Below are 25,875 nucleotides of genomic sequence, written 5' to 3' on the forward strand. Positions count from 1 at the left end.
CTTGCTGTGGTGTTTGACTCAATGGGAACAGCTGGACAGCTGGGCTGGTTTTTGGCTGGCTGGGGAGGTGCTTTGGATAGAAAAACACATTGTGCATGGTGACAGAAATGGAGTCTGTGTTTGGCTGGGTTCTTCCCACCTGTCTCTTCCTTTTTCTCACCTAGCAGGGGTTGCTCTCCCACATTACCTTTTCTCATTGCAGAAGTGCCTTGGGCAACAGTCTTCCACTGTAGTTTAGCAGGACTGTGACTGTTAGAATTTTTTACACTGGCTATGCCTCTTTTTCAATTTTGAGTTAAGGGTTTCTGTGAGTTGAAGCAGACTTCTCTTCTTCAGCGTGTTTTGAAAGCAGTTTCACAGAGGATTACCACTTGTGGGAATGTTCTGATTTCAAAGATGGTTTCAGAAACTTCTAACACACATTCCTTCTTCCCCTTTTTCTGTGTCATCCCTTCAGCTGGTCCTGTGCAGGGCTCTGAGAGGCATGAGTAAGGTCACTGAAATAAACTGGGGGAAAAAACCCAACAAACTGAAAACCCCCTCAAAAATATAACTTTTGTTTCCAAAGAAAATGTCTATGTAATTTCTGCCTTGGGAAGAAGCATTACTCCATATTCTGGAGCAGGAGGTAACTTCTGACCATTGAACTGTTGGTTTTCTGCTGTATACACACCAGATTTTAATGGGAAAGATCCTGAAGCCGAAGTTTTCAGTGACTGTGGCAGCAATTCTTGGTTTCTAGCTACCTCCCTTAATAAATCCTGCAGTTATGCATAAAGAAATGCAGAGCACTTCCAGTTGTACCTAAATGCAGCAGGAGCTGTGGTTTGACTCTCCTAACACTATAAATAAACACTGACAGGGCACTGGCAAATGAGGTATTCAACAATGTTGAAACCTTGGGTTGATTTTACCAATAATAAGAACAGAGATAGCAATTATGGAGAGGGCCTGACAGCCACATCTTCTAGCAGCCCATGAATGACAAACATGGAAGATTTTTTTATATAGAACAAGATGGAGGGGGGAAATGGAGCTAAAATAAATAGTCATAATTGTGTGCATCCTGGGAAAAATTATTTGGAATAAAGCCAGTTCTCATCTATTTGTTTGTGGTAAAGGCACAGGCACAACTGCTTTCTTTTCAGGAGAAGGTTTGAGTGATTGCCTGGATGGAAGAAGAAAGTCTTAACTTTGCACAAAAATAAGGCTCAGTGCTATAGTTGTCAACTCAGCAGAAGCTTAATAAACCAGTAAAAAATATTGACCTTTGCAAGATGGATTTTCTTTCCTTCTTGACTAGAGTGGTATATTAGAAAACACATATTTCCTTCATTATTATTTATATATTCTCTTGTATCACAGTGGAAGTATCCAGCTTGAGGAATATGATTTCTTGGTTGGTTTTAGAGAAAAAAAGTTTAACTTATTGTAATAACAATTTATGATTGAGAAAATATTATTTGTGAGAAAGCTCTATATGAGGGGGGAGAGAAGGACTTTCATATCCTTTAACTGAGTTATCAGAACTTTGGAAATAAATAATGAGACAGTTGTTTCCATTTACGTTATTTCATAGGATTTCCTACCTGTGGAGGGTTTTAATATTTTTAAGTATTGATTATGTCTCTCAAGGAAATTGATTTTTGTTATTCAATGCTGTCATATTGGTTGAAGTATTAAAACTGAAGCTATTTACTCAGATTGGAAACATGTTATGGAAAGCAACATTTAGAGTGCAGAGCTTCCTTTCCAGAAGAGCAAATTCTGAATGTAGAGGATGTGAGCCCAATATCTGGTGACCAGTTTGTGATTCAACTTCAGCCTTGCAAACCATAACATCAGAATTTACATAAATGCACTCAATAAAAATACCAACAATCTCAAATTCCTACACTACTGAAAAGGAAAATATCTCTGTGAAGCCACCATGGCTTTCAAAGGTTTTTGTTATCTTAGACAAATGCAGGGTAACTCTTTTTATCTTCAGAGCACTCTATGCATATTAATTCTTTCCCAAAACATCTCTGTGAGTTGGGTGCTGTTATCTCTCACCTGCAGATAGGCAAATGAAGAGTGTGTGATGGGAAAACACCAACACTGAGTGAAGTGATTACGTGCAATCCTTCACCTCTCCACATACCTGCACATGTTAAATACCAGAGTGGTTTTAGACGTGGGCAGGAAGGTGAGTTATTTACTCCATGTGGTACATACACTGCCCCAGAACCTGCACTGCTCAGGGGCTGGAGCTGGCTCAGAGCTTTTTTCCTATTTCTGCAGTGCTTAGTATGGACAGAGATTCACTATAAATAGCTGGAGTTTAACATTCTTTTGCTGGTTTCATTTCTGTAGACCTATGCCCTCCTTCTGACTGTCTGCCAGGCTTGTAAACCAGAATGGCCACTTGAGTCACCAGACCCAAGACAAAAATAATGCCTGAACATGGGAAAACTTTTCTTTCCCCAACGATTGCTCAGTAAAATACAGACGCTCTTATTTTGGTAAAGAACATTAATTTTCTTTTAAGTGACTCAAACCCATTAAAAGGGTGTTCAAAACCATGAATATAAATCTGTGACAAAGCACAAATGGAGATTCTGGAGGTTCTGGAGTTTCAGACCCCTCATGTGTGCAATCATGCTTATTTTATCTCTGCTGGAATATAAACACATGACAGATTTCATTATGGAAAGGTACAGCCATTTGCAGTGCATAAAGCCTAGCATAGATATACACTATAAAGATAGTTTGAAGTACTAAGTTCCAAAATTAGACAATGTTAGATATCTGGGGGTAAAAATAAGTTTAAAAAATTTATAAATATGAATAGAATGTTATTTTTTAGATTCAGGATAAAACAAGGAGTTGAAGTTGAATACAAGCAACATTTATATCCTTTTCACGGTCATATAATAACATTTTATCCCAGAAATATCCAAGGGAGTCTGTGGAATGCAGAACAGAATGGAGGAAAACAAGGGAGGAAAACTTAAGAGGAGTTTGCAAATGCAGCAACAGCTTTGAAGTCTTTCTGTTTTAAGTCACCATAAATTATTAAGAAGTATGCTGAAACTCCTGTGCATGTACCATATGCCTTTTTAGAAGTAATTTGAAGTACCTGACAGCTTGGTTTTTACAACGAGGGAAAAAACCAAAGTTAGGGCAGGCAGCATTGCAATATTGAGACTGGTGTATTTTCTTCCAGAGCTGGAAGTTATAATTAGGCTTTTATTTTCACAACATGTTTTATCAGCCATATGCTCTACCTGTGTTGGTTTGTTAAGCAGAGAACCAAAACATTTTGCTTTACTGTTTAGGTAAGCATTCACAGAGGGACAGTGGTTAATATTTGATGTATCCAGCACCTTAGCAGCACAAGACTCTTCAAACAAAGCACCTCTCCTACGGAGACAGACAGAGTTGGGGTTGTTCAGCCTGGAAGAGAGAGGGCTCCAAGGAAATCCTAGAGCATCTCCCCACTAAACCCCACTTAAAGTGTCTCAAATGACCAGGTCTTTTAATTTTTTTTTCTTTTTTTTTTATTTCCAACCTGGCTGTTGATTGTCACTACAGAATAAAAGATGAAATAGAGAAGTAGAACATTTTCTGAAGCACAGCTTGCTTCCTCTCTCCTTTCTGCTAACATGACCTTATGGAAGTTTGTTTTTGCATGTAGTTAATGCAAGTCAAAGCTAAAGCCCTGTTGCTAATGGAACCTAAATGACTGACATCAATTGGATAGTGAGACACAGTTCATTAATCTGTGGCGATGATAATGAGGAATATTCCAACTTCTAAAAGCAATCAGTCTCTGTTAAATGAGTGCTGCTCTGCAAGACTTACCTAACAAAACTGATTAGAGGGAGCAATTATTCCCTCTAAGCAGCAATCCTTCAGTAAAACTAAGGGATGTGTTTGGTACCTTTATCTCAGCCTATTTTCAGTCAATTCCAAGAATTTGCTTGCAATATACTGAATGCTTCTGTGCTTCAAAAAAGGGGTGAGACAAAATTACCAACAAAGCAATGTGTAGCAGGGGTGTTTCTTCCATTAATTATCATACTGCTGTTCTTGCAAAGCTACATGTTAGCACCCATCTGCGTGATAGAGGGAGAAATCTTGGCTCTAGGGGGCTACAAATAGCATTCTTTATTGCAGTAGCTAAAAGTGGACAAAACCTGCTGCTGCATAGTCCCCATCATTATCTTCAGTGGGGCCCAAAATGATAACAGGGAGAAAGAGATTAAACACAATATTGGTCCCTCTTACCCAGTCAAGCAAGGCAGAACACAGATTTGTATTGTATTATATTTATTAGAAACTGTGGCTTTGGGTGCTGGGTGCTGCCTTTGCCTGCATCACAATTTGGGGCAGGCTGAGTATCTGCCTCACAATCTCTTGCTTAACCTAGGTATCAGTGTCACACACTTAGTGCACTGTAGCTGCTGCTGCCATTGGAAGAGACTTTTCATCTGGAATGTGCATGAGGGTCTGAGATGAGTGAAATTCTTCTCTAATTAGTATCCTACTCAATCTTCTGCTCTACCGGTTCTTGTTCTTCATTATTCTTCCCTGCTGGCAGAACTGGTTTGTTGGCTTAAATGCAGTTCACAGAAAATTCAAACTGTCTGGTGAATTAAAGAATAGCTTAGGCAGGACTTGGCTTGGTTACCTATGTATCTAAAATGAATTTTCTATATTATAGCCTATATTCTAATTTAGTTTTTATTTGGAATTTCATATTTAACAGAACACATTTCAAGGCATCATTCTCTCACACCTCTGAGAAGTTACTGTCTAAATCAGTTCAAAATAAACTATAAACAATTTGATGTTTTCAATGTTTAGAAAGTTTTACAAATCTTCTTGGGTTAGGTGCTGAGTTCATGCATCTTCTCTCTCAGGGTCCTGTGGATTAATTCTCTAAAAATATGTTACTAAACAGATTTTCTGTGGGATACAGCACAAGATAGTACTCAGAGAAATCAAAGCTGGATGCCTTGAACTGAATCATGGAACAGATTTATAGTGCAACTGCGGAGAAAGTAAAGTTAAATTCCGGCAGAAAAAAAGAATCTTGACCAATGGCAACAACAGAAATGGTCTCACTCGAGGAGTTAGTGAAAATCAAGTCTTCTGAAGGTTGTTTCCATTAGTAAAATATTAATCCAAAGAGGTTTACTGGAAGAACAATGGTTTACATGCAAAGTGATGCATTTGTTTTCTCACAAACAAAACCAAGATTGCCTATAAAGTCCTGTTTCCCTGAATGCTTTGGGTCTCCACCAGCACAAGCTGAACGCTTCCATGACTTTCACACACCAGAAGCACTCTTTCAACTTCTTCTTGGGGCTGTCTTGCCAGCTGTGCTTGCTCTCCTTCTCCACTTCTGTGGCTTCTGCAGGGTTTCTGTTGTTGCTCCCACATGCAGATAAGTGCATGGTTAAATCAAGTGTGCCCCACTGCATTTCTGACTGCTGCCACAAAGGCCTTGGAGCTGGATGGCCCAGACACTGGCTGTGCCTTGCTGGTGACCAGGCACCAGAGGGGTGTGTGACTCCTCCTGCCCTTTTCCTGGAGTGGGAGCTGTGCTGCAAGGCTCTTGGCCAAGCAGTGCCATTTTCTGACCTTGATATATTTTAAGCAGCATTCACAATACTGTCTACATGTAAACTTATTTTCCTGTTCTCAGATCCCTTCCCCACTTATTACACTAATAGTTTAATCATTTAGGGTGATGATTTCCAAGATAATACTTATCTCTGACTGACCTTTTACACTTCAAGTGTTTTTCCTTTTGCTGACATTGCCAAAGGACTCTGTGTGTGCCCGGAGATGGAGAACAAGAGGGACTGAGAGCACAGCAAAGGAGGAAGGTCGTGCCAAGAGCGGCGGAAGTTTTTTGCCCTGTCAAAGCAGGCGGAACAGAGCAGCTGCTGGTGTAGAGCAGCTCAGAGCCAGCTTGAACCAGCTGCTCCAGGTCTGTGTGTAACTGGCTGAAAAGAAGAGAGACAGTAAGCTGCTCTGGGAACCTGCACCACACTGCAGCACAAAAGTGCTTTGCAATTACTGGGAATTTGCTGTCTGCCTGGGTTTCTTCTATCACAGGCTGTCACCTCACTGCTTTAAATATGTCAGTGTGCTTCAGGGGGATTTTCTCAAGAAAAGGAGCTTTTGTGACCAATTTTCCAATGCCACAGAGTTGGCATGAGTCTCTTTTCTGAGGTGACCTTTATTTTCCAGAGTGACACTGTAATAAGCTACCACTCACTGATAACATCGAGCAAAATTAGCACAGTTCCTACCATTTGTAGGGTGTGTTTGCACTTGTTTCCTTAGCTGCTTTCCTTCCAGGAGCAAAGCTCTGTGTTTAAAGAGGTAAGTACAAAGTTCAGTAATAAGTGATACATGCATGTCCATATGCCCAGCCCTAGTCAGGTGACTGAAGGCAGGACATAAATCAGTCTTTTATCTCTGAGCCACTACTTTTTTTTTTTTTTTGAATGTTTGCATAAGTCAAACCTAATGTTTGCAATTGCAAGCAGACAAAAAGGATCCAGGAGGTGATCTGGCTGCTTCACTTCTATCAGGAACTGAAGGGGGTGGCTGTAAGAGATCAAGCCTCTTCTGGCAGAGAATGACTGCAGAGACCAAAAGAGCAAGGTCATTGGCACATGGTGGCAGATGTCCCAGCTGCACCAGTTCTCCCCCAACCCCTGCTCACTGCTGACACTGAAAGCAGAAGATTCACTCACTTGGCTTCTGCCTCATGATCCTTCACTACTTCATGTGTGGTATGGGAAAACCACCACGTCCTCTCTCCTGCCGTGCCTCCCAGGGGTCACACGCTGCTGGTGCTTCACACAGCTGACATCAGCAGGTGGTGTGTTACTGTCCTGCATGCCAAGAAAGCCTCCTGGAAAAGACTCAGCAGGATCCTCACCCTGTAGCACAGGACTTTGATGCCCCATCTCGTGGTTCCCCCCTGCAGATGTGGCTGTGATGTACACATGGCTCTGTGGGTGCTGACAAAAGGCATCCTTGTCCCTTGGGACTCAAGGGAGTTGTGAAGTCAGCAGCTTGCCTGAGCAGTCCATAAAATCTCATTTTGGAATATGTAAAAGCCTAAGACTGGCTGTATGTGTCAAATGAAAGGTCTTGCCTGCCCACTTCCCATCTCTGACAGTGGTCAAAAAGAGATGTAAGAGCAGGGTAAGTACAGAGGGGAACTTCCCCAGAATATTCTCTCAAGCCTCAGCAAACCATGTTTTCCTGGTAACTAAAGGTTGTGTGGGACTGCTGCCAAAGGCATACCATTCCTGGAGTGTAGCTGCACTCCTCTTTCATGAAGAAATCCTCCAGCTGCAGCTGATGGCAAATGAGGCAGCATGCTCCAAAACAGGAGGCCACCTTTAGGGAAGCCCTAAAACCTTGGGTTTCCAAAGGTGAGGAAATCCCTGTGCAGTGGGAGCACTGTTTCTCAACTGCTTTGCCCCAAACTGCACCACATCAATCTCCCTGACAGACTTCAAAGCTCTTGACTTGAAGAGCTCTTGATTGAGGCTTGCTCTCACAGTGGTACAGGTGGAGATGTTTTCCTCTGAGCATCGTGTTTTGGCTAACCAGGTAAAACAGCGGCTTTCAGACAATGCTGCTGTAGAACTGACTGTAATCCCAAAGCAGCATAGCCTGCTGATTGCCTTTCCCATTGGTGAAAATTTAGCAGCTTTGGCAAAGAGGCAAGAGCTTTGGCTTGTGGATGGAATTATTATTGATTAAAGAACTGCAGCTCCATCCCTGGCATCAAAACTCACTTTTAAGTGCCGGGACTCAGAGATACCTTTGAGTCCCAGCACCACTGAGATACCAATGTTCTCGCTGGGCACGGGGGACTGTGTTGCAGTCAGGGCAGCTCCTTTGATGTCAGTGCGGTGTCTGACACCCCTGAAGGAGCTGGACAGGCATTGCGGAGGTGCGCGGGGGCAGAGCGCGGCCGGCCGCAGGAACGGGAACGGGAAGGGGAAGGGGAGCGGGGCCGGGGTCTCCCGGCGCGGCTCCGGAGGAAGCGGAGCGGGTGCGGTGCCCGCAGGGGGAACTGGCGCCGTGGGCACCCGGCTGGGACAGAGCCACGGCTCATCCCGGGCCGGGACTGTGATCACAGCAGGGCTGTGGCTCGCCATGCGGGCGGGGAAGCCGTCCCGGGGCAGGTAGCGAGGGCAGGGCTCGGAGGCGGTGCCGCTGCGGGCAGGTGCCGCTGCGGGCAGGCCGGGCGGGAGCGGCCGCAGGTGAGGCCCGAGCGATGCAGGCGGGCGCTGAGGGAGGCGCGGCCCTCGGGGCAGCGCGGGGGGCCCTGCGGAGCCCCCGGCCCCTGCCCCAGTCCGCCTTTCTCCGCTTCTCGGCCGCCCCGAGGAGCAGCGGAGCGGAGGGAGCGCACTTCAGCAGGGTGGCGATCCGCAGGAAATCCAGCGCCGCTCCCGGAGCCGCAGGAGCAGCGCCCGCCGGGGCCCGGAGCGCGGCCGCAGGTGAGAGCGCAGCGCAGCGGGAGCATCGCTCTGTCCCGGGGGGCTCCCCTGGGCTCCCTGCCTTCCCCCTTCCTCCTCCTGCACGAGCTGAGGGTGCTGCTCACCGGCCAGGGCCGGGGAGATCCTCCTGTCCACTTCTGCCGTGCGGGGCTGGTGGCCGGCGTGGGGCCGCTGAACTCGGGGGCTCATCAGGAGAAACCCCCCGGGCCTTCGGGGATCGCACCTTCAGCACGAAACCTACTCAAGCTGTACTTTTTATTCAAGTTGTATTTTTTATTCATGTCCGTTTACACTGTTACATATAAAACTATTGTAACATATATATCTTTAAGAGTTTTGTGCTGGCAGTTCTTAGGGTGGCAGGAAAGCAATGTCCCCCATGTCGCAGACCGTGTCTGGCACCTCCTCAGTGCCTCCTTCTTTTCCCCCTGCAGCAGGAACCCATGCTGGACTTGTTTGGCACGTTACACTTCAGGAGGCAGCTGCATAATGTGGAAAGGGACAGACAGACTCAGGCTGGTTACCTGTGTTGCCTTGGCCACCCTGAAAAAGTAAAATTGAGCTTCAGAAGGGCGTCCTTTATCAGCAAGTTAACACACACACACACACACACACACACACACACACACACACACACATGCATTTCCAGGTCTGAACTCTGTGATGTGACAGCAAGTGCGATTGTGCTGTCCCCATGCTTGTGGTGTCACAGCCTCTTGGTTTTATGGGTGTGTAAGGGCAAAGTGGGTCAAATAAAGCTTGTGATCTCTGCCATATGGTTGTTAAAATGTTGGGAATTATGTCAAATACTAGGATGGGGTATTTCGCTTGGGGACAGTCATTCCATGACTTCCTAGGCAAGAGGCCTGCTTAATTAAACAATGAGTATGCACAGAGAAGAACAGACTACCACAATGCTGTTCAGGATCCTTTATTTTAGCTTTAATGTGTAGTGACTTTGGATTTGTGCATGAAACCACAATTTTTTTATTCGTGGTGGGTTTTTTTTTTTCCCTCAAGGCTTTATGTGTTCGTTTACATTGGGAAAGAGGAATTGGTAATTGTGTTTGCAGCTTGTAGACTTGGATTTTTCATCTCCTCAATCAGAGGTATACTTTCAACCAGGACTCTGTGTTTTCTGTTAGTTTGCAATTTAGTTTCTTTAGTTTTCTGCTGTTGCTCTCTGCTACCTTAGACTCCTGGGTAGTGTATTTTTACTCATCTACAATCATTGCTGTTCTTTTCATCTTTACTCACACCAGCTCCACCAGGTGACTTATCCACTAAGCATTTGTGCAGGATGCAGCCTTTCAGTGTGACTGCTCTCGTCAGCTGCTGGGCTGCAGGAAGGTTCTGAGGGTCATGATAGGAGCAATATCCTGCTAATCAAATGTCCTTGCACTGCAATAAACAAACAGCAGTTTCCTGTATTGTGACTTCTAAGTATGAAAACCTCACAAATTAAGATAAGGAGATGAATTTCAAATATGTGGGAAATCAAAGGGAGATTTGGTGATGATTTCTCCATGTAAGTGCATAAAGGCTCTCTTTTTTCCCCATTCATAATCCATTTCTCCCAGAAAATGAGATGAAGAAACCTTCTGAACAGGACTTCTATTCTCAGAGGGGAACTTTGGCCCCCTGTCTGCTCTTCCTGTTGCAGAAGCTGCTGGAGCCAGTGCTTCAGCATCCCACAAACCCAGGATAGCTTTGTAGCTTCCTCTCTGTAGCCAGAATGTGACTGCACTTGCCTCTGTGGCTGACAAGAGCTCACCAGACTGCCTTGATTCTGCAATAAAATTAATTCACAGTTGCAACATGAAGCTAGGTGTGTTATTTCTTCTATTAAAAAAAAAAAGAAAGGCAGGTGTTTATGCTTTTCTGGTTTATAAATATTAACTGGATCTGAAAAGGGTTTTCTAATGCAGCACCATGCCTTTGACCTGCTTGAAAATCTTACAGGAAAGGAGTTAGTGTAGTCCATCCCCAATCCTTGTGTCTGCCAAATGTTGTGCAATATGAGAGTTACTGACATTGCTGCCTGGGGGACAGTTCTCAGGCAATTCCCTCAGATCTGTATCTGGAAAGGAACTGAGAAAGTAGATCTGTTTTATGAGCTGTAAATGCATTTGAAACAGTTCTGGATGATGCACATGGCAAGCATATCAGAACACTTCTCAAACGAGTAAATTGTGTGTTAATTAGTGCAATGACATAATAAAGACTATTGTAACGCCTCAATATTGCCTCACAGCTTTTGACATTGGACTGATGAAGGAGGGTATGTGCAGCTTTTATGTGCTGGGAGCCAGAAGATCAAGGAGTGTTTCCATTATTGGTGTTGCTTGAAAACATTTCTGATGCTGATACAAGCTACTGAAGTTTTCTGTTACAGCATCAGCCTTTTGTTGTGCACTGCAAAGTGTCTGACATGCAACAGAAAAATCTTTCTGTTTTTCTGCTTCCTATAGCCCAAATTCACCTTCATGGCGTGCAAAGTGGCAATTATGTTTTATTAACCTGTGAGTTTGAAAAGGTTTAGTGTGTTTAACTGCCTAAGGACAAAGCAAAATTTCTCTCTCATTAGAAGTTGACATTAATTTAAAAGTTTAGACAAAAGAGTATTTGAATCTTCAGAGATAGTTTGAAATGGATGGAAAATGCTAAACTAGGTATCTGGAAACTGTTTAGTAAAGGGTGTTGTGTGAAGTAACATGATTAACAATCTCTTTTTGAAGGGAATAGCTGTTGGGGATTTGGTGCCTATTTCCATGCTGCATTATAATTCAGATTTTGTGTGACTTAAGTGAAGCTTTACTTCAAATGTGTGTGTGCATGTTAACTCAAAAAGAGCCTCCCACCAGGAAACAGGTGTTTCACAGCTTGCTTGTTCAGCACTTTCACAAGCCAAGAGCTCTGCAGGGTGGGAGAGTGGCACCCCTGGGATTCTGCAGAGGATCCAGCTGCCCTGGGAGCTTCTATCTCCACACAGCACACTTAATCCAGGAGTGAAGCCACCACTCAGGATGCAGGGACACAGCAACTCACCGTCATAGCAAGAAACAGCTTTATTCTTGTCCTCAGCACAGTCACCTCTGGCCTTTCTGGCCATAAACCAGATTAACTTTTGTGGCATCCAAATCCTGCACTGCTTCCATGGCTTTGCCCACTGCAGTGCCAATTTTCACCCTTTCTGGGAAGTTTTCCTCTGACTACTGACTTCTGACTGTACATCTGCTGGCTCTGTGCTGTTTGTTGGCAGTCTCAGACATTGCAGAGTGCCCTGTGGGGAGCTGAGGTAATAATCTGCATTCAGGACAGCCTTCACTGCAGCAAGGTGTCTTCTAACACTGACAGGAAAAAAAAATAGTTCCCTGCTGCTGCTGTTGTAGCTCTGCCTGTAAATGGGTATGAAATGATGGGATTATGTTAAAGAAACTTCAGTAATCTTCTGGGTTTCCACCTTGCGGTAGGAGATAAATAAATGAGACTCTAATAGCATGCTGCTCTAGTCTATGAAACATGTCTTTGTTGTTTATTTTTTAAATGCTGGAAGGATAACTGTGCCTTGCCTGAAAATTTCTCATTGTTGTTGTTTTACCTTTGAAAATACAGCAATGAACATTGGATTTTGATTCTTCTTTTCCTGGCTTTGTATAACCCACTTCATTCTGTTGATTGGTCTTCAGTGACTGGAAATTTGCTATGCAGTGTGTTCAGGGAAAACCTATACAATCATTAGGGCTAATCTCAGCAGTGATTTGCATCTCTAGGTATGTTAGAGACCACTGACAAAGAAAAATAGCTGCTTTACAAGCCTTCCTGGGGATTAGAGGCTTCTGACATTTTTCTAAAGCTGAGCTTTATCAAGGAGTGTTGATACTTTAAAATGTTGGGTGAGGAAGGTGAATATGAGGAAACTGCTTCCAAGCATTTCTCTCTCTTCAAATATGAGGGAAAGTAAAGCATAACAAATTGCTTTATGCAGAACTTGTCAAAAATAAATACATTTTCCTCTCATTAGAGAGCTTCCTGTTTTAAGCCAAACTAATCACCTTTGCCTCTTATTGAAGCAAAGGTGGGGAAGGGCCAAGAAATGGAACTTTGCTTTTACCATTTCTTCTCCTCCAAACATTTAGGATCAAAATCTTCCCCTTAAAGCCAGTAAGAGTGTACTGTTTAGTTAATGCACTGTCCAGTCATGTCTATGTGTATTTTGGGTTGCTTTGATGTTTCTATTTAATTCTTGTCTGACAACGTCAACTTTACCCAATAATTCTTGTTTGCCCTGTAATATTGACTTCCTGGTGATCTGAGTGTTGATTTCCTGAAATAAATTAAAACTTGTATTCACTGATTGGCTTTCAAGTGACAATACACAAAAGATTTCAAAGGAGAGTTGCAATTGGCGTGGGTTTGCTGAAACTTGCCTGCTCCTTTCTCTAGAAGCTTCTTTCCAATGTAGCCTGAGAGGCCAAAGTCAGGTAAGGTTCTTGTAAGTAACATTGCTGAAATGCTTCTAGGCACTGCTGAAACTGAAAGTGATAATTTGCACATCCAGTACAAATTAGTTTGCTGTACAGGATCATAAAGCTGATTTCTTTTGTAGATAATTTAATAAATGTGGTTGGGAGATTTCTAGATTGGAAGAGGAGAGCTTGTTCAGGGAATGTGTTACTTTTGAGTAACAAGTAAAACCCAATATTGACAAAGGAAGCTGTTAATAACAAAAAACCCCAAAACCCAGTGGTTTGCCCTTGGCTATTATTTTGTTCCTCTTTCTGTCAGCACCCGTGCTGCTTGAAACTGCAGCTATCAGACTTTTCCCGACTTCTTAAGTGCCAGTGAGAGACTGTCTCATCTCCCAGCATTGCAGTAAAAATCCTGCTCATAACTGGGCAGTGTTTGTCAGTATGTCTTGGGTACAGTGAGATCTGTGGTAAAACCCTCCAACTGCTCTGTTTTGCACTGTTGTGTCTTAAAGCAGTGTTATGCATTTGCTAGATAAGTTGTCTTCCCAGGATGAAGGATTTGTCAGAGGGAAAGGAAAAATATGAAGCAAGGAAATTTTAAAATGAGGCACTTGTGGGCTTTTTTCCTCCAGTTCTCTTAATATTGGGTAGATTTTCTTCGAAACATTTCTGTCAATTCAATATTTTAATCAAATTACTGCCTGTGAATTTTGTAGCTGAAACTCTATTTCTATGAGAGGAAAAAATCTTTCTGTTCCAGAATGGGATGCTGTGTATATTAGCTGTCCTGAATATAAGGGGATCTGGGATGAATGTTTACACTCTGATAATCAGAATGATCCTTTTCATCTGTGTTAAATCTGTGAATAAACTTTGCCTCCAGCTATTGATGGTCAAAACATTTTAATCAAATGCATAGCAGAGGACAGCTCGATAGATACACCCCATTGTCAACAAACTCCTCCTGACAAAGGCAGAGAGAATGCTGCTTAGGGAGTGTGTCCCCAGAGCACCAGGTTGTGTAAATAACCTGAGCATAAAGGAGGAAACTGAAAGGAATTTTTAATGGTTTCTTCACCCAGCTGCCTTGGAAATAGCATTTTAACAGAGATAAGCCTTTAGCAGAAGAAAGGACTTTTGAAGTAAATGTAGGGAAGGGAGGATGGGGTTCTGTTGAAATGTTGGCAAGCCATGTAGAAATCAGGTGTGGTCCCAGGGTGCAGATAGACAGCAGGAAGGTGATATCAGAATATGAGGAGAATTGAGTAAAAACAGGAGAGAAGGAAAATTACTGCTACAGTAGTCTGCAAAACTAGATATGTAAAGAAATGTATTTCTAATGAGTTTCAGAGCAATTTAACACCTCTGATTGCACTGAAACTTAATAAAATGGAGCATAAAATGTGTTAAAATTAGAGGCAAAAGACACTGAGTGGAAGGGAGGACAGAGCAATGAAATAGCATTCATTATAAGTATTAGTGCTAAGTATGTCAGATGTTAATGTGAAACAAGTTAAATAGCCTGGAAAGAAGGAAAAATGTGGTGGAACTGAACTGTGGCATGGGAAATTCTGTGATCTGTTAAAGACTTCTGAACAAATGTGTTGCAGCACAGGGGACAGTGTAGCTTAGAGGTGCAGCCTTCCCCCCATGGGTAACTGCAGGCACACAGAGATGCTGGTGTGGCCAGAACTGGAGGAGGCTAGGAGAGGGACAATGGTGAACAACGATTAAAAGTCACTGGTTCAGTGGCTGAATTGCTTCTGGCTCTTTTAAGAGTTGGTTTTTTAATTAGCTGAGCATTTGATGTTTCTGTGCCAGGCTTTTGGCTCTGCTGGTCATCACTGGGGCCTTCGTGGCACTTGATAAGTCAGCGGAGAAGTTTCTGACTGCATCTTTGGTGTGTCTTCTGTTTCTGTGAAGCACGAGAGGCCTCAACCTGGAAAACCTGAGAGCAAATCCCCCTGCCCATTCCTGGTGGCTTCTCAAGGTAGCAGATCTAGGATAAAGTGCTACTGGTCAGCATCCTGACCTGACCAGCTGCTGTTCCTTTTGGGGACTGTCCAGCCTTTAAGCTCCAGCTAGAAAGCTGGGCTAGAGATACTTTTTTTTTATCTACTTAAGGCTTCATCTTCCTACTAGGCTGAGACATTTGGTTGCTTCAGCTCAGGAGTCTCTCGTATGCCACATGACTTTCTTGAATGCTGTAGTATTGCCAGCTCACAGGAGAGCAGGCTCCTGGTTTCTCTTCTCCCATCAAACAGGTATTCTAAATCAAAAACCAAAGTTAGTGCCTACAGCAGACTTAAATAACTCCAAACCCCATAAATTCACAGAATCACAGAATTTCTAGGTTGGAAGAGACCTATTCCCTGAATTGTAAAATTTTTAAAGCAAACAATATTTGAAGGCAGGTTGCTTTTAAAGTATTTTGTCTTATATCACAAGGGCTTGATGACAGCTTGGTGTAGTGAGTTATTAGAATGTTTTTCCTCTTTGCCATCACTTACCATCATTTACTATCTTGTCTGTGACACTTCATTTCCTTAATTGAATACTAGTATATATGCATTATTTATATTAACATCAGTAACTGAGTCAGGAAATTAAACTTAGTGACTAATTAGGTCTCTCTTCAGAATTGGTGAGTTAAGAATCAAAGCAAAGTCACTGATACAGAAAAAGTCAATAGTTTTTGATAGAATTGAATTTTTTATCAGTTTTATGCAATTACACTGCTATCAGCCTTTTCTTCAGCTGACTCTTGCCAAAGTGTCCCTGTCTTAATGCAAACATACTGTACATTGCTTTTTATTCAATCTGACACTAACTCTCTTTATTAAGTGGTTGCATTTCATCTGTGAGGGTAGAATCCTTTTGTACTTCAATTATTCTCCTATGGATTAGTGGTACTAGAGCATTCAAGAAAGTAATGTGAGATGAGACACCTGGGGATGGCTTTCAAAAGCCTGAAAATTCTTAATTCTTGAAACTTTAAAAGAGGGCTTTTATGTCTTTATAACGAAAGCTTGGAAATTTTTGTGTGAAAATGTGGTTTTAGGGAAGGCTTTGCAAAACACCTGTACAATAAAATCAGAATTGCTACCAGTGCATGAAGTTATTCAGCATTTGTGTTTTGGCTTATTTTAATTCTATAAATATAATAGATATAATCTATAAATAATCTCTAAATATAGAGCAGTGTGAATTCTATTAAGATGTACTTTAAACTTGAGAGCAAGTTGCACCAATCTACTGCTAAGAATCATTGTCCATTTTAGAAAGCAGAGTGGTTGGAGTGCAGCAGCTTGAGCTGACCACGTTCTGGTAATCTGAGCTGACTGTTGCTCTGTAATTACCTCTTGAGTTATGCATGGTAATGCAGGAAACAGTGTTCCTCATAATTTATTAACCTATAACTGATCCAGGGGGCGAACAGGCTCACCAGAGCTGCAAGTCAAGGGCAGGCAGGAGCCTGGGCTGGATGCTAAGGTGCATTTAAAGCCTGCCAAGGTAGGTGGGGCAGCAGGGGATATTGCCCTGGCTTTTGTGCTTGTGGAGGGATCCAAACACAGCAGCCCAAGAGATGGGTTGTGCACATGCTTCTAAAAACTCCCCCACATCCTTTCCCTGTCCTGGATCAAGCATAGAGGGTGTCCTTAGAACAACATTCCTGACAGGCAGTCAAGGGTGAGAGAAATATCCAAGTGCAGTGGCTGGTGCTGGTGTGGGCTAACCTTGGTCTTCATCTTGCAGAATTGCCCCTTTAACTGTTCCTTTTACTTCTTTTCTGTATAAGGGCTGCTTGTGCACTGGATATAGGAAAAGCTTTTTGTTCATAGAAATGAGAACAACATCAACATTGTGTGTGTTAATAAGGAACTTAAAGGAACTTCAAAACCCAAGAGGGTTACCTCTTCAAAGGATTTTCGTGGAGCTTAAACAAACAAGTGTCTGTTCATCATAACTGTGGAGAATTATTGCTTCCTGGTTTTAACAACTGTTGCCTTTTAACACTGTTATGATTAATTTTCCCAGGTGGCCAATGCCAACTGTCAAGTTCACTAGTTTTTTATGGGATTTTTTGGGGCTGTTGTCACCAAATGCAGTTGAGCTGCTGGAGAAAAGGAGGTCTACCATTTTAAAACCTGAGCAATATCAGGATGTTGTAACGTGGTACATATCATGTATATATCATGTATATCACTGTGAATATTGTGCCCTCTTTGCTAGGTCCCAAGTGCCATTTAGGTCTTGTATGGGACTGGATCCTGATTAAAATGAATCTTAATTGAGTTTTTTTGCCTCTTGTAGCTTACAGAAAATGTTGAGATACGACAGTGGTAGGTTCTAAAGGAAAAAGGGATTAAGTAGTTTCACCATGCATGTTTTATGATTTGTTGATTTAAAGGCTTACATGAGGCTTAGAAAACAGGAGTGTTTTAGGGGTGTTGTGTGCATCTCAAACTGTCACATTACTTTTTTCCCCCCACAGGGTTAAACAATGTTGGTTAAAGGCATCTGCCAAGCCCTTTACTGGTTGCTTGTGTTTTGCTGGGGTCAAGGCACCTGTGACCAGCATTTATCTGAAATAGCATGCAATATATGACAATGGACCAGGATTCTGGTGTAGGAGACATCAGAAAGTCTTCAGAGTCTTCTAAAACTACTTTGATCCAGATATTTCAGACTCTTCTCTAAAAACCTCATTATTTTCTTTCACCATGGATTTCTGAGAAAATATTAATGTAGTCCTTTCAAATAACAAAGAGGTTTTAAATTGGACACAGAGGAAATGACTGGTGTCTATAAATGTGGGTTGATAATGCTGCTGAAGTAGCTGCAATAGGGAACAGCTCTGGGGCACAACAGTTTTAACTATTTTCCAGTTCATTTGTTTAGGTGTGATATTAGGAATACTCAAATACGGTGAAGTTACAGAACCCAAACCCTCACTTGGTGACTCCAGAGCAATGCAAGTGAGAACTCCAGTTACTGTGCTGGCACCCATAAATTGTCACAAGTGTTCCTTTGCAGCACCAGCCTTTCCAATTGTTTCCTTTTGCCTAGAGGTGGAGGTAGTTGATAGATCAGGAAAAAAATGACAGAGTTCTGTGTTGGAGTGTGTTTTTGGAGAGAGTTTTCTGCAGGAAGAAGAATCCCATTCAGTCTGCTGCCCTGTGGTGTGCAGTGCTATTGCTCACACCATTGCTGGCTTAACAGAAAACAAAATAAAAAAATTTCCACTCTTTCCTTCCTCTCACTGCAAGGAAGGAGATTAGAAACCTGAGCAGAAGTAGATGAATTGTTCTCTGTGGACACCACAAGAGTGCATATATTTAGTAATCATAATTTTCCACAGTGCTCCACTAAGTCTGTTTGCTTGTACAAAAGCACTTATGGAAGAAAAGAGCCACTCCCGCCCCTCTCTGCTTCCCATGCACTCATTCCCAGGTGGTTCTTTGTGCCCCTGCACCACCCTGAATCTATAGTTTGGGGTGGAAATGGAGGAATTTCTCCGAGTACTTTTCCTCCTTCAGGAAGTCAAACAAAGTAGCTGCCTGCTGTCAAATGTTAGCCTCAGTTTCGGGAAGGAAAAATGCTTTTTAAATATGAGAAGTGAGAATATATTATCCTTCCTGAGACTGACAAGGACTACACGCTTATTATATTGAGTGAGCTGGCAGGCAACACTAAATGTGAGTAAGGCTAGCAGAGCTGGAAACTGAAGTACACAGAGCTGGGGGATCTTAAATACTGCAGTTGGATTTCTTTTTTTTTTTTTTTTGGTTTTGTTTTGCTATATGTGAGAGAGCAGGTTGTTTGAAGTTAAAATACAATATTTGCTGTGGCACAGGATATAGAAGCAGGATCAGCTTTCTGATAAGGAGTTTTTTTCAGGTATAGTATACAAGGGATTAGAAAAGCAGGAGCTATTCAGTAACTATGGAGAGGACTGCATGGTGCTGAAAGGACCCAGTTCCTAAGGATTTTCTTTTTTTTCTTTATTTTTTTTTCTTGGTGCATGGGAAAGTATTGAAAGAAGGAAGGAGAACTCTGATAATTAGTAAGCTTGTTAAACTCTAAGTGAAACTGCATTACAGGGTCTGCTAGCAAGCCACATAAAGATAATATATAATAATATATAGGTAATGAAACTCTGATCATGAAGAAGAACCTCCATTTTTACCAAGAGCTTTTGAATGACTTATGTGCCAATTCAGAACCAAATTTTGTGTGGAATGTATGCTTCTCCCACTATCCTTTTTTTTTCTATATGTGGATGTTATAACTTTGAACAATCTGCAGTTTAAATTATGATTGTGTAATTAATTATTTGGTGAGTGTAGAAAATCAACTCTTTACTCTTTTCTACTTATTAATGTGGCGGTGTGGGATTTTGGGTTTGTGGGGTGGATTCTTTTTTGTTTGTTATTTTTAAATACTATTCTGTTCCCTAATTAGGACTTAGCAGATACATTTAGGATTATGCAGGCAAAATAACTTTCTGAAAAGGTGCATAATGTTTGTTTCCTGATAAGTGGATTGTGGGGAATGACTGCATGTCTTCTCTGATTTATTTATTTATTCTGATTTATTTGATATTAACAAGGAAGCAGGTGTGAATTCTTTCTATTAATTCTAATTCCAATGTTTGAATTAAAAAATAAGATAAAAGCACACCTGTATTTTTCAGCTCCCAAGAGATTAAAGGAAGATAACTTTAACAACATTATATCTATGACGAGAATCTGAGTTTTGAAATCTAATGCAGAATTTTATTTTACTTCTGTTACGGTGATTCTAATATAAAGTTAATAAGATAATTTATATTTAATAAGTTTATTCTACTTTCAAAATCTTAGTTGTGTTGGTTTACTCATGGAATTGTGCCGTGTTGAAAATGTGAAAATTCAGTCTTAGTACCTATGTAAATTTAAGATATGAGCAGCTGCATATTGCTCTTTATTGACAAATATCAATAAAACAACACGTAGGCAAGTCCTGACACATGAATATTTAACTCCATGTTTGTACACAGACTTGAATAGTGATCCTGCACTTATTAGGCTCAAAACAGGCAGGCAAAGTAAATGCAGTAATTTTTTTTTTTTTTTTTTTTTTTTACTTTGTAATTGAATTTAAAATCTTATTTCCCTCATGGCATCTCACTGAATTCTCCAGCAGCCTTTCCTAAGAAAAGCATAACAGATTTCCAGGGAGGGAAGGCTGCAGCGTGCTCGCCACAGCAGCAAGGGGACGATGGCAGGATTTAGGGTTCTGGCAGAGCTCCCCGTCCTGCTGCCGCCCCTCGGGCTGAGCTGGGCTGGGGCAGGGCTGGGCTCTGGCTCCAGGGGCTGCTGCTCCATTTCCAGCTGGCTATGGCTCAACAAAGCTGCTCTGCTTCCCTTCCTGCACTGGCAGCGATGGGCTCAAGCTACAGACAGTGTTTAACAGTGTTTAGAGTATGATATTGAACTCCTTAGAGGTTCTGAGTTTTCATATTCAGGGGAAAAAGGGCAAACTGATTACAGCATTAGTTATATATGGTTCCCTCTATCTTATTTATATGTGTCTTCAGATGGAGCTCCTCACTCCAGCATGGTTTTTAACAAAACAGCAAGCTGACTTATATAGAAGAGAGCTTAATACACAAACTGATAGTGATAGGACAAGGGGAGCAGTTTTGAACTAAAAAAAGGGAGAGATTTAGATGAGATGTTAGGAACACATTTTTTACTCACAGGGTGGTGAGGCACTGGCACAGGTTGTGCTCAAGGCCAGTTTGGCTGGGGCTCTGGGGAACTGCTCTGGTGGAAATTGTACCTGCCCATGGCAGGGCTTGGAATAAAATGATCTTTAAGGTCCTATCCAGCCCAAACCATTCTATACATTTATGGATTTTCACACACTGAACTTTTGTGAACTCTTTGAAAATCTTGAGTACTGACCTACAGCCAGTAAATCAAGTTTAATTTTTCTAAGGTTGAGTTTAAGTGTGAATTGTTTGCAAATATGCTGTCCTTGATACTGCTGTAATTCAATAGAAATGGTTGTGTTGAGTAAATTGGCCATGTCACATGAAAGGTGAAGGGACTTCTGACCTGTCTGTTGCATATTTGCATAAAATCAGACCTGCTCTTTTTATGATCAGGTGAAGGAAATATGAACATGTAGAGCATAGGCTTGTTTCCCACAGATTTAAGTCAAAAGGTTTCTCTTTCACAGATTAATCTGTGATTAATTGTAAAATGGTTACAACTGGCTCAGCATGATAGTTTTCTACCCTTATTTCAAAGTCTAGTACGAAAACAGAGCAATTTACCTGCATATTTCTTTCCTTGAGAGTGGTTACTTGTGAGCTTGAGATCAATGATGAAAATCTGGAATTGAGAATAAATTGCCTATGGAAATGGATAGAAGGTAAAATAACCTTTTAGTGGTTTTGCTGTAATTCCTGCACTATGCTTTTCATATCTGCAGTGTGGTTACTTTTGCTGGGTAGTGAAACCTTTCTAAAACTCACTTTTGCTTTCTGCTTCCATGACAATAGATGCTCTTAAAAAAAAAAAAGGCAAAAAAAAGAGCAAAAAACCCAACCCCAAAGTAATGCACTTCTCGTTTTCCCTGGGTCTGTGCAACTTAACACTTCACCTTCAGAAACTGCTCCAAGAGCTTGTTGAATGCCTCTCTGAATCCTTTAGTGACTCTGCTGATGCTGGGCAAAATTTGTCTCAGCAACTTTATTTCCTGTCCCTCCTCTTTGTGACTGAGCAGCGTGATAAGAAATGATATACAAGTTATTTGCTGTAGGTGTTTTTGGACATGTGAGGCAGATGTACTTGTCAAGTGTGCTTCCATCTAAATAAGAACAAATGATCTTTAGGATTGTTTTGTCAAATTGTAAGCCAAAATGCTGGATCCTCTACTATATTGTGTCCCAAATTTAGTAAATTTTTGTACATTTTTATTTTATTTTCAAGCAGCCCTGTATAGCAAGTAATACTGTTTTGAATGGATTGAGACTCTTTACAACCTATTTATTCAAACCCATAATGTTTTAATTTGTAATGTTCTCATTTGTATATGTATTTTTCATCTCAGGAGCAAATAATCAGCCTTCAAAGGTTTTGAAAGTATTTCCTTTGATAAAATAGTTTTGACCTATTTATCTTAGTCGGTGTGATAAGTATAGTTTTATCTTCAGAACTGTCTTCCCTGCAAAAGAAACTTTAAAGGATCAGAACTCCATTTACCTTCAAAAATAGGAAGCAGCTACTATGTTTTATTTGATTGATATCTCTATCTTATTGGACAAATAATTATCAAAGCTTCATACTGCTGCATAAACAGCAAGGAAAGGAGTATGGATGAGAAGATTGCAGGTGATGTTTCTATATTTTAGGGTGTTTTTACACCACAGACTATTAAATTAGAGAAACAGGAATGGCTTATCAGATTATTGCTTTTTGGCCTGCTCTGGCTGATACTGAGATTGCTTTGAGAGCAGTGCTGTGAAGAGACATCCTTCAAAACACTGACCCAGTGTGAAATGAATACAGAATGTTTCAGCTGCAGGACTATTCCAAACTGGTTTATATGAGCTTATTACTGTACTTGCAGAACTGAGAAGCAATTGCTTTAAGCTGAGCATCCTTTGTGTCCCAGATCTCAAAACAAAAAAATTACTTCTTCCTACTACCAAACAGCTGGGAGTGTGAAGTGTGTTTATGACCATCTCACAAGTGGATGCCTTGTTTTACAGATAACTGGCAAGGATGAGGTATGGATGACAGAAATCTCACTTTCTATTGATGTCAGCTCGCTCATTCCTGTGGGAAGGATGGGGAATGCTCAGCAGGCAATGATACTGCTCTGCAGGGAATGATGAGTGCAGCCTGACAATATATTCCTCTGGTAGCCACACAACTGTGCTTTCCATTTGTCTGGGTGGAATTTCACTATCACTGAAGTTTCTGCTTTCTGGAGGAGGTTATGCGTGCAGAGAGAACATCAAACATGAAGTGGAGGTGTTCAGAGCTTGTGTGGGGTCTTGCCATCTTCCTCTGCATCCACAAATAAGAGCAAAATGTAAGAATAAAGCTCTTGCTTTAAAAACATTTTCACATGTTCATAAAATAACTGAAGAGTGCAATAGTCTGGTGGGGAAAAAAAAAAGCTCTCCCTCTTGTTTTGGCCTTGAAAACCACAAAAGGAAGTGAAAGAGGCAGTGGGCCCTTCAGCCTACAGGTTGTGCAGCCACCTTGGGTGGTGGCTCTGAGGATATAGCACAAAGTCAGCCTGGTGTAGAAAGAATCTCTTTTGACCTAAGGAGAAAATGTGAATCCCTAATTTCTTACCAAATGCTCGTAGATGTCTTCACTGGTAAGTAAATAAATTCCTGTATGTAGACAAGAATGCTTCAGAAAAATAGGGTAGGGTGTGGATGTTGTAGTTTTCCATAGAACTTCTTACCTTAAGGTAAATATTTAATACAGCAAATGTTTAAGTGAAAAAGTAATCAGGGATTTGTTTACTGAGAAACACTGAAGGACAAAAAGAAAGGGAAGGGGGGAATAGAAAAGCAGGATTCTATTCTGCCAACAATGTGATTCAGAATTAAATTCCTGCCTGCAGTTAATTGGGATTGATTGTCTGTTTCTAAATTATGCATAGGAAAAGCAAAGATATTACTCAGTGGTGTTAATCAGAGAGTTGTGAGAGCAACTTTGGAGTTTTCTATTCTGCAGCCAGGATTTTACCTGCACATGTAACAGCTAAATATCCTGGTTTTCTGAGGTATTGAGATTGAGCTCTTCTGAAAACTGCTTCACTAAGTTACAAGTCTGAATATTGGATTTTTATTTCTAACTTTATACATGTTTGCCAACAGATTCAGGTATCTAATTTGGTGGATTAATATCAGTAAGTGAATTTCTAGGTATTTTAACTATTTTTGGAAACCCAGAAGTGCCTATGTGTAAAACAATGGTTTCTGCCCCTTTTCAGCATGTGAATTTGTCAGTAAAAGCTAAATGTGAGCTGAGCAAATGGCTGCTGTGGACAGCTGAGGTTGGTGCTGCAGTGAAAAGGCAAGGTCTAGGATGCAGTAATTAGAGAGGGTAGTCAATAGTTGTTAATGAAGGCAGTGCTTGTGATCTGTCTCTGAAGGGGGAGCAGAGCAGCGCTGCCCTTCCTGCAGTGCCTTATTGACCTGCTGCAGCAGCCACTCTGCTCAGCCCTGGAATAATGGGCATGCTTTCTTCAAGAATAAATAACCTCTTTTCCATAAAACTGCTGGAAATAGTTCAGGAAAAATGAAAGGTGCTTGGGACTGCAGGATGTATGGGTACCTAATGTGTGTGTGCAATTATAAAGGGTTTTGGTGGGATTTACAAGCCCCAATAGAGGCCTTTTAAGAATGATTTCCCTATATTTTTAAATGTGACTTTCATTTTTGTTAAATAGATCAGTCTAAAGGGTTTATGCATAGCTCAAATGAGGGAAGTTTGCTCTGTGAACAACTTGCTGCTGTGAAAGGATAATAACTGAAATATGAGGTGTTTGGCAGGCAAGCTTCAGAAATGTTTCAGTGATTTACTTTTCTGGGAAAGACTAGCTGCCACATAATTCCATTAACTGTATGACATGGCTGTGCAGTAGCCAGGCGTGTCACTGCCCTTGAATTTCCATTCTGCTCACTCTGTTGTTTGTGCTGTTCCCATGAACTGCTTTCCTGCATCTTTCCTGGAGTGCCAGCTTCTCGGAGGTGATGATCAGAATAGCCAGCTTGTGGTGGTGACCTCGTCTGTATTGTAGCTGTCAGAGCGAGTTTGTGAGGATCAAAGATGGAGAGAGGGGGCTCTATTAGAAAGTGAGTCTTTGCATGGCATTCCTTTCAAGGCTGTTCTAAATCTGGCTTAAGATGAAGAGCATGTCACTGAGGTCTCTGCTGTGCTATTTAGTTCCACAATTATGGAAGAGAGTACCAAAGATGGAGAGCTGCTCGTTTTCCCATGAAAAGGGAAAGCTACCACTTATTTCCTTTTAGAGCAAGGTAAATGAAAGGGAGAACTTTTGGGAATTCTCCTGTGAGGTGTTAGTACATTGTTTTAAGCAATTTTGGTTGTCATGGGCAGGAAAAACAAGTACAACCCCCTTAAATTCTGCTTCTTCAATTTATCATGCTTTTTATGGTTATTAAAATGATTTGGTAGTGATCAAGGCTGTTTTCAGAAGCTCTTACAGCGCTCCACACACATGCTGGGCAAGGCCCTGATATCTCACAGTACTCAAAGCTGCTTTGCATAAGGTAAAACATTCCTTCCTTCCACTGACTCCTGGGCTCACAATGTTCACATTCCAGAACGTATCACTTGGAAGCCTGCAGTGACCTAAATGGATTGACTTATTTTCTTCTTTAAAAATGCTTCAGTTATTGAAAATATTTTATTTCTCAATTAATATTTGGAACAATGAACACTTGATATCCTGCTACTGTTGGAATGGAAAAGTCTTTTTGGAAGTGACTTCTGTCAGGACTGCTCCAACTTGGGAGTTGCAGGATGGTCAGTGACACAGCACTGGTGCTGGTGGTGGGCTTTAGATTGCCATCCTGATCCAATGGACATGTAAATCTTCTTTGCCATGGTGTTTGCAAGATGGCTACTAAACCTGAGTGGTTTTGCCTGGTGGTATATTGAAACCACTTGTTGACCTCTAAAAGGAATGGTTTTCTTTACAGATGGTTCGTGTACTGGTGTTCATTCTTTCACATTTTCTGCACTAAACTCAGTGTGGTGGGACCTGAATGTGGAGCCCACTTCAAAAACCACTTGTGTGCTCAAAGATAGAGAGTTGAGATTTCAGCCAGGCCA

General features: G+C 41.5%; 1 protein-coding gene across 2 annotated transcripts in view; it reads left to right on the forward strand.

Annotated features, from left to right (window-relative positions):
- The first annotated feature begins 8,266 nt into the window (after nt 1-8,266).
- Nucleotides 8,267-25,875, forward strand: part of FGD4 (FYVE, RhoGEF and PH domain containing 4) — a 99,791-nt gene continuing 82,182 nt past the window's right edge. The window contains exon 1 of one of the 2 annotated variants that reach the window (XM_064737676.1): nt 8,267-8,525. In XM_064737676.1, coding sequence (XP_064593746.1) covers nt 8,303-8,525 — 223 coding nt within the window. In that variant the 5' untranslated portion in view covers nt 8,267-8,302. Of the gene's footprint in view, nt 8,526-13,000; nt 13,010-25,875 lie in introns of those variants that run through there. The other variant, XM_064737711.1, reaches the window with a different exon arrangement.

This window comes from Zonotrichia leucophrys, chromosome 1A, assembly GCF_028769735.1.
Source record: "Zonotrichia leucophrys gambelii isolate GWCS_2022_RI chromosome 1A, RI_Zleu_2.0, whole genome shotgun sequence".
NCBI lineage: Eukaryota > Metazoa > Chordata > Aves > Passeriformes > Passerellidae > Zonotrichia > Zonotrichia leucophrys.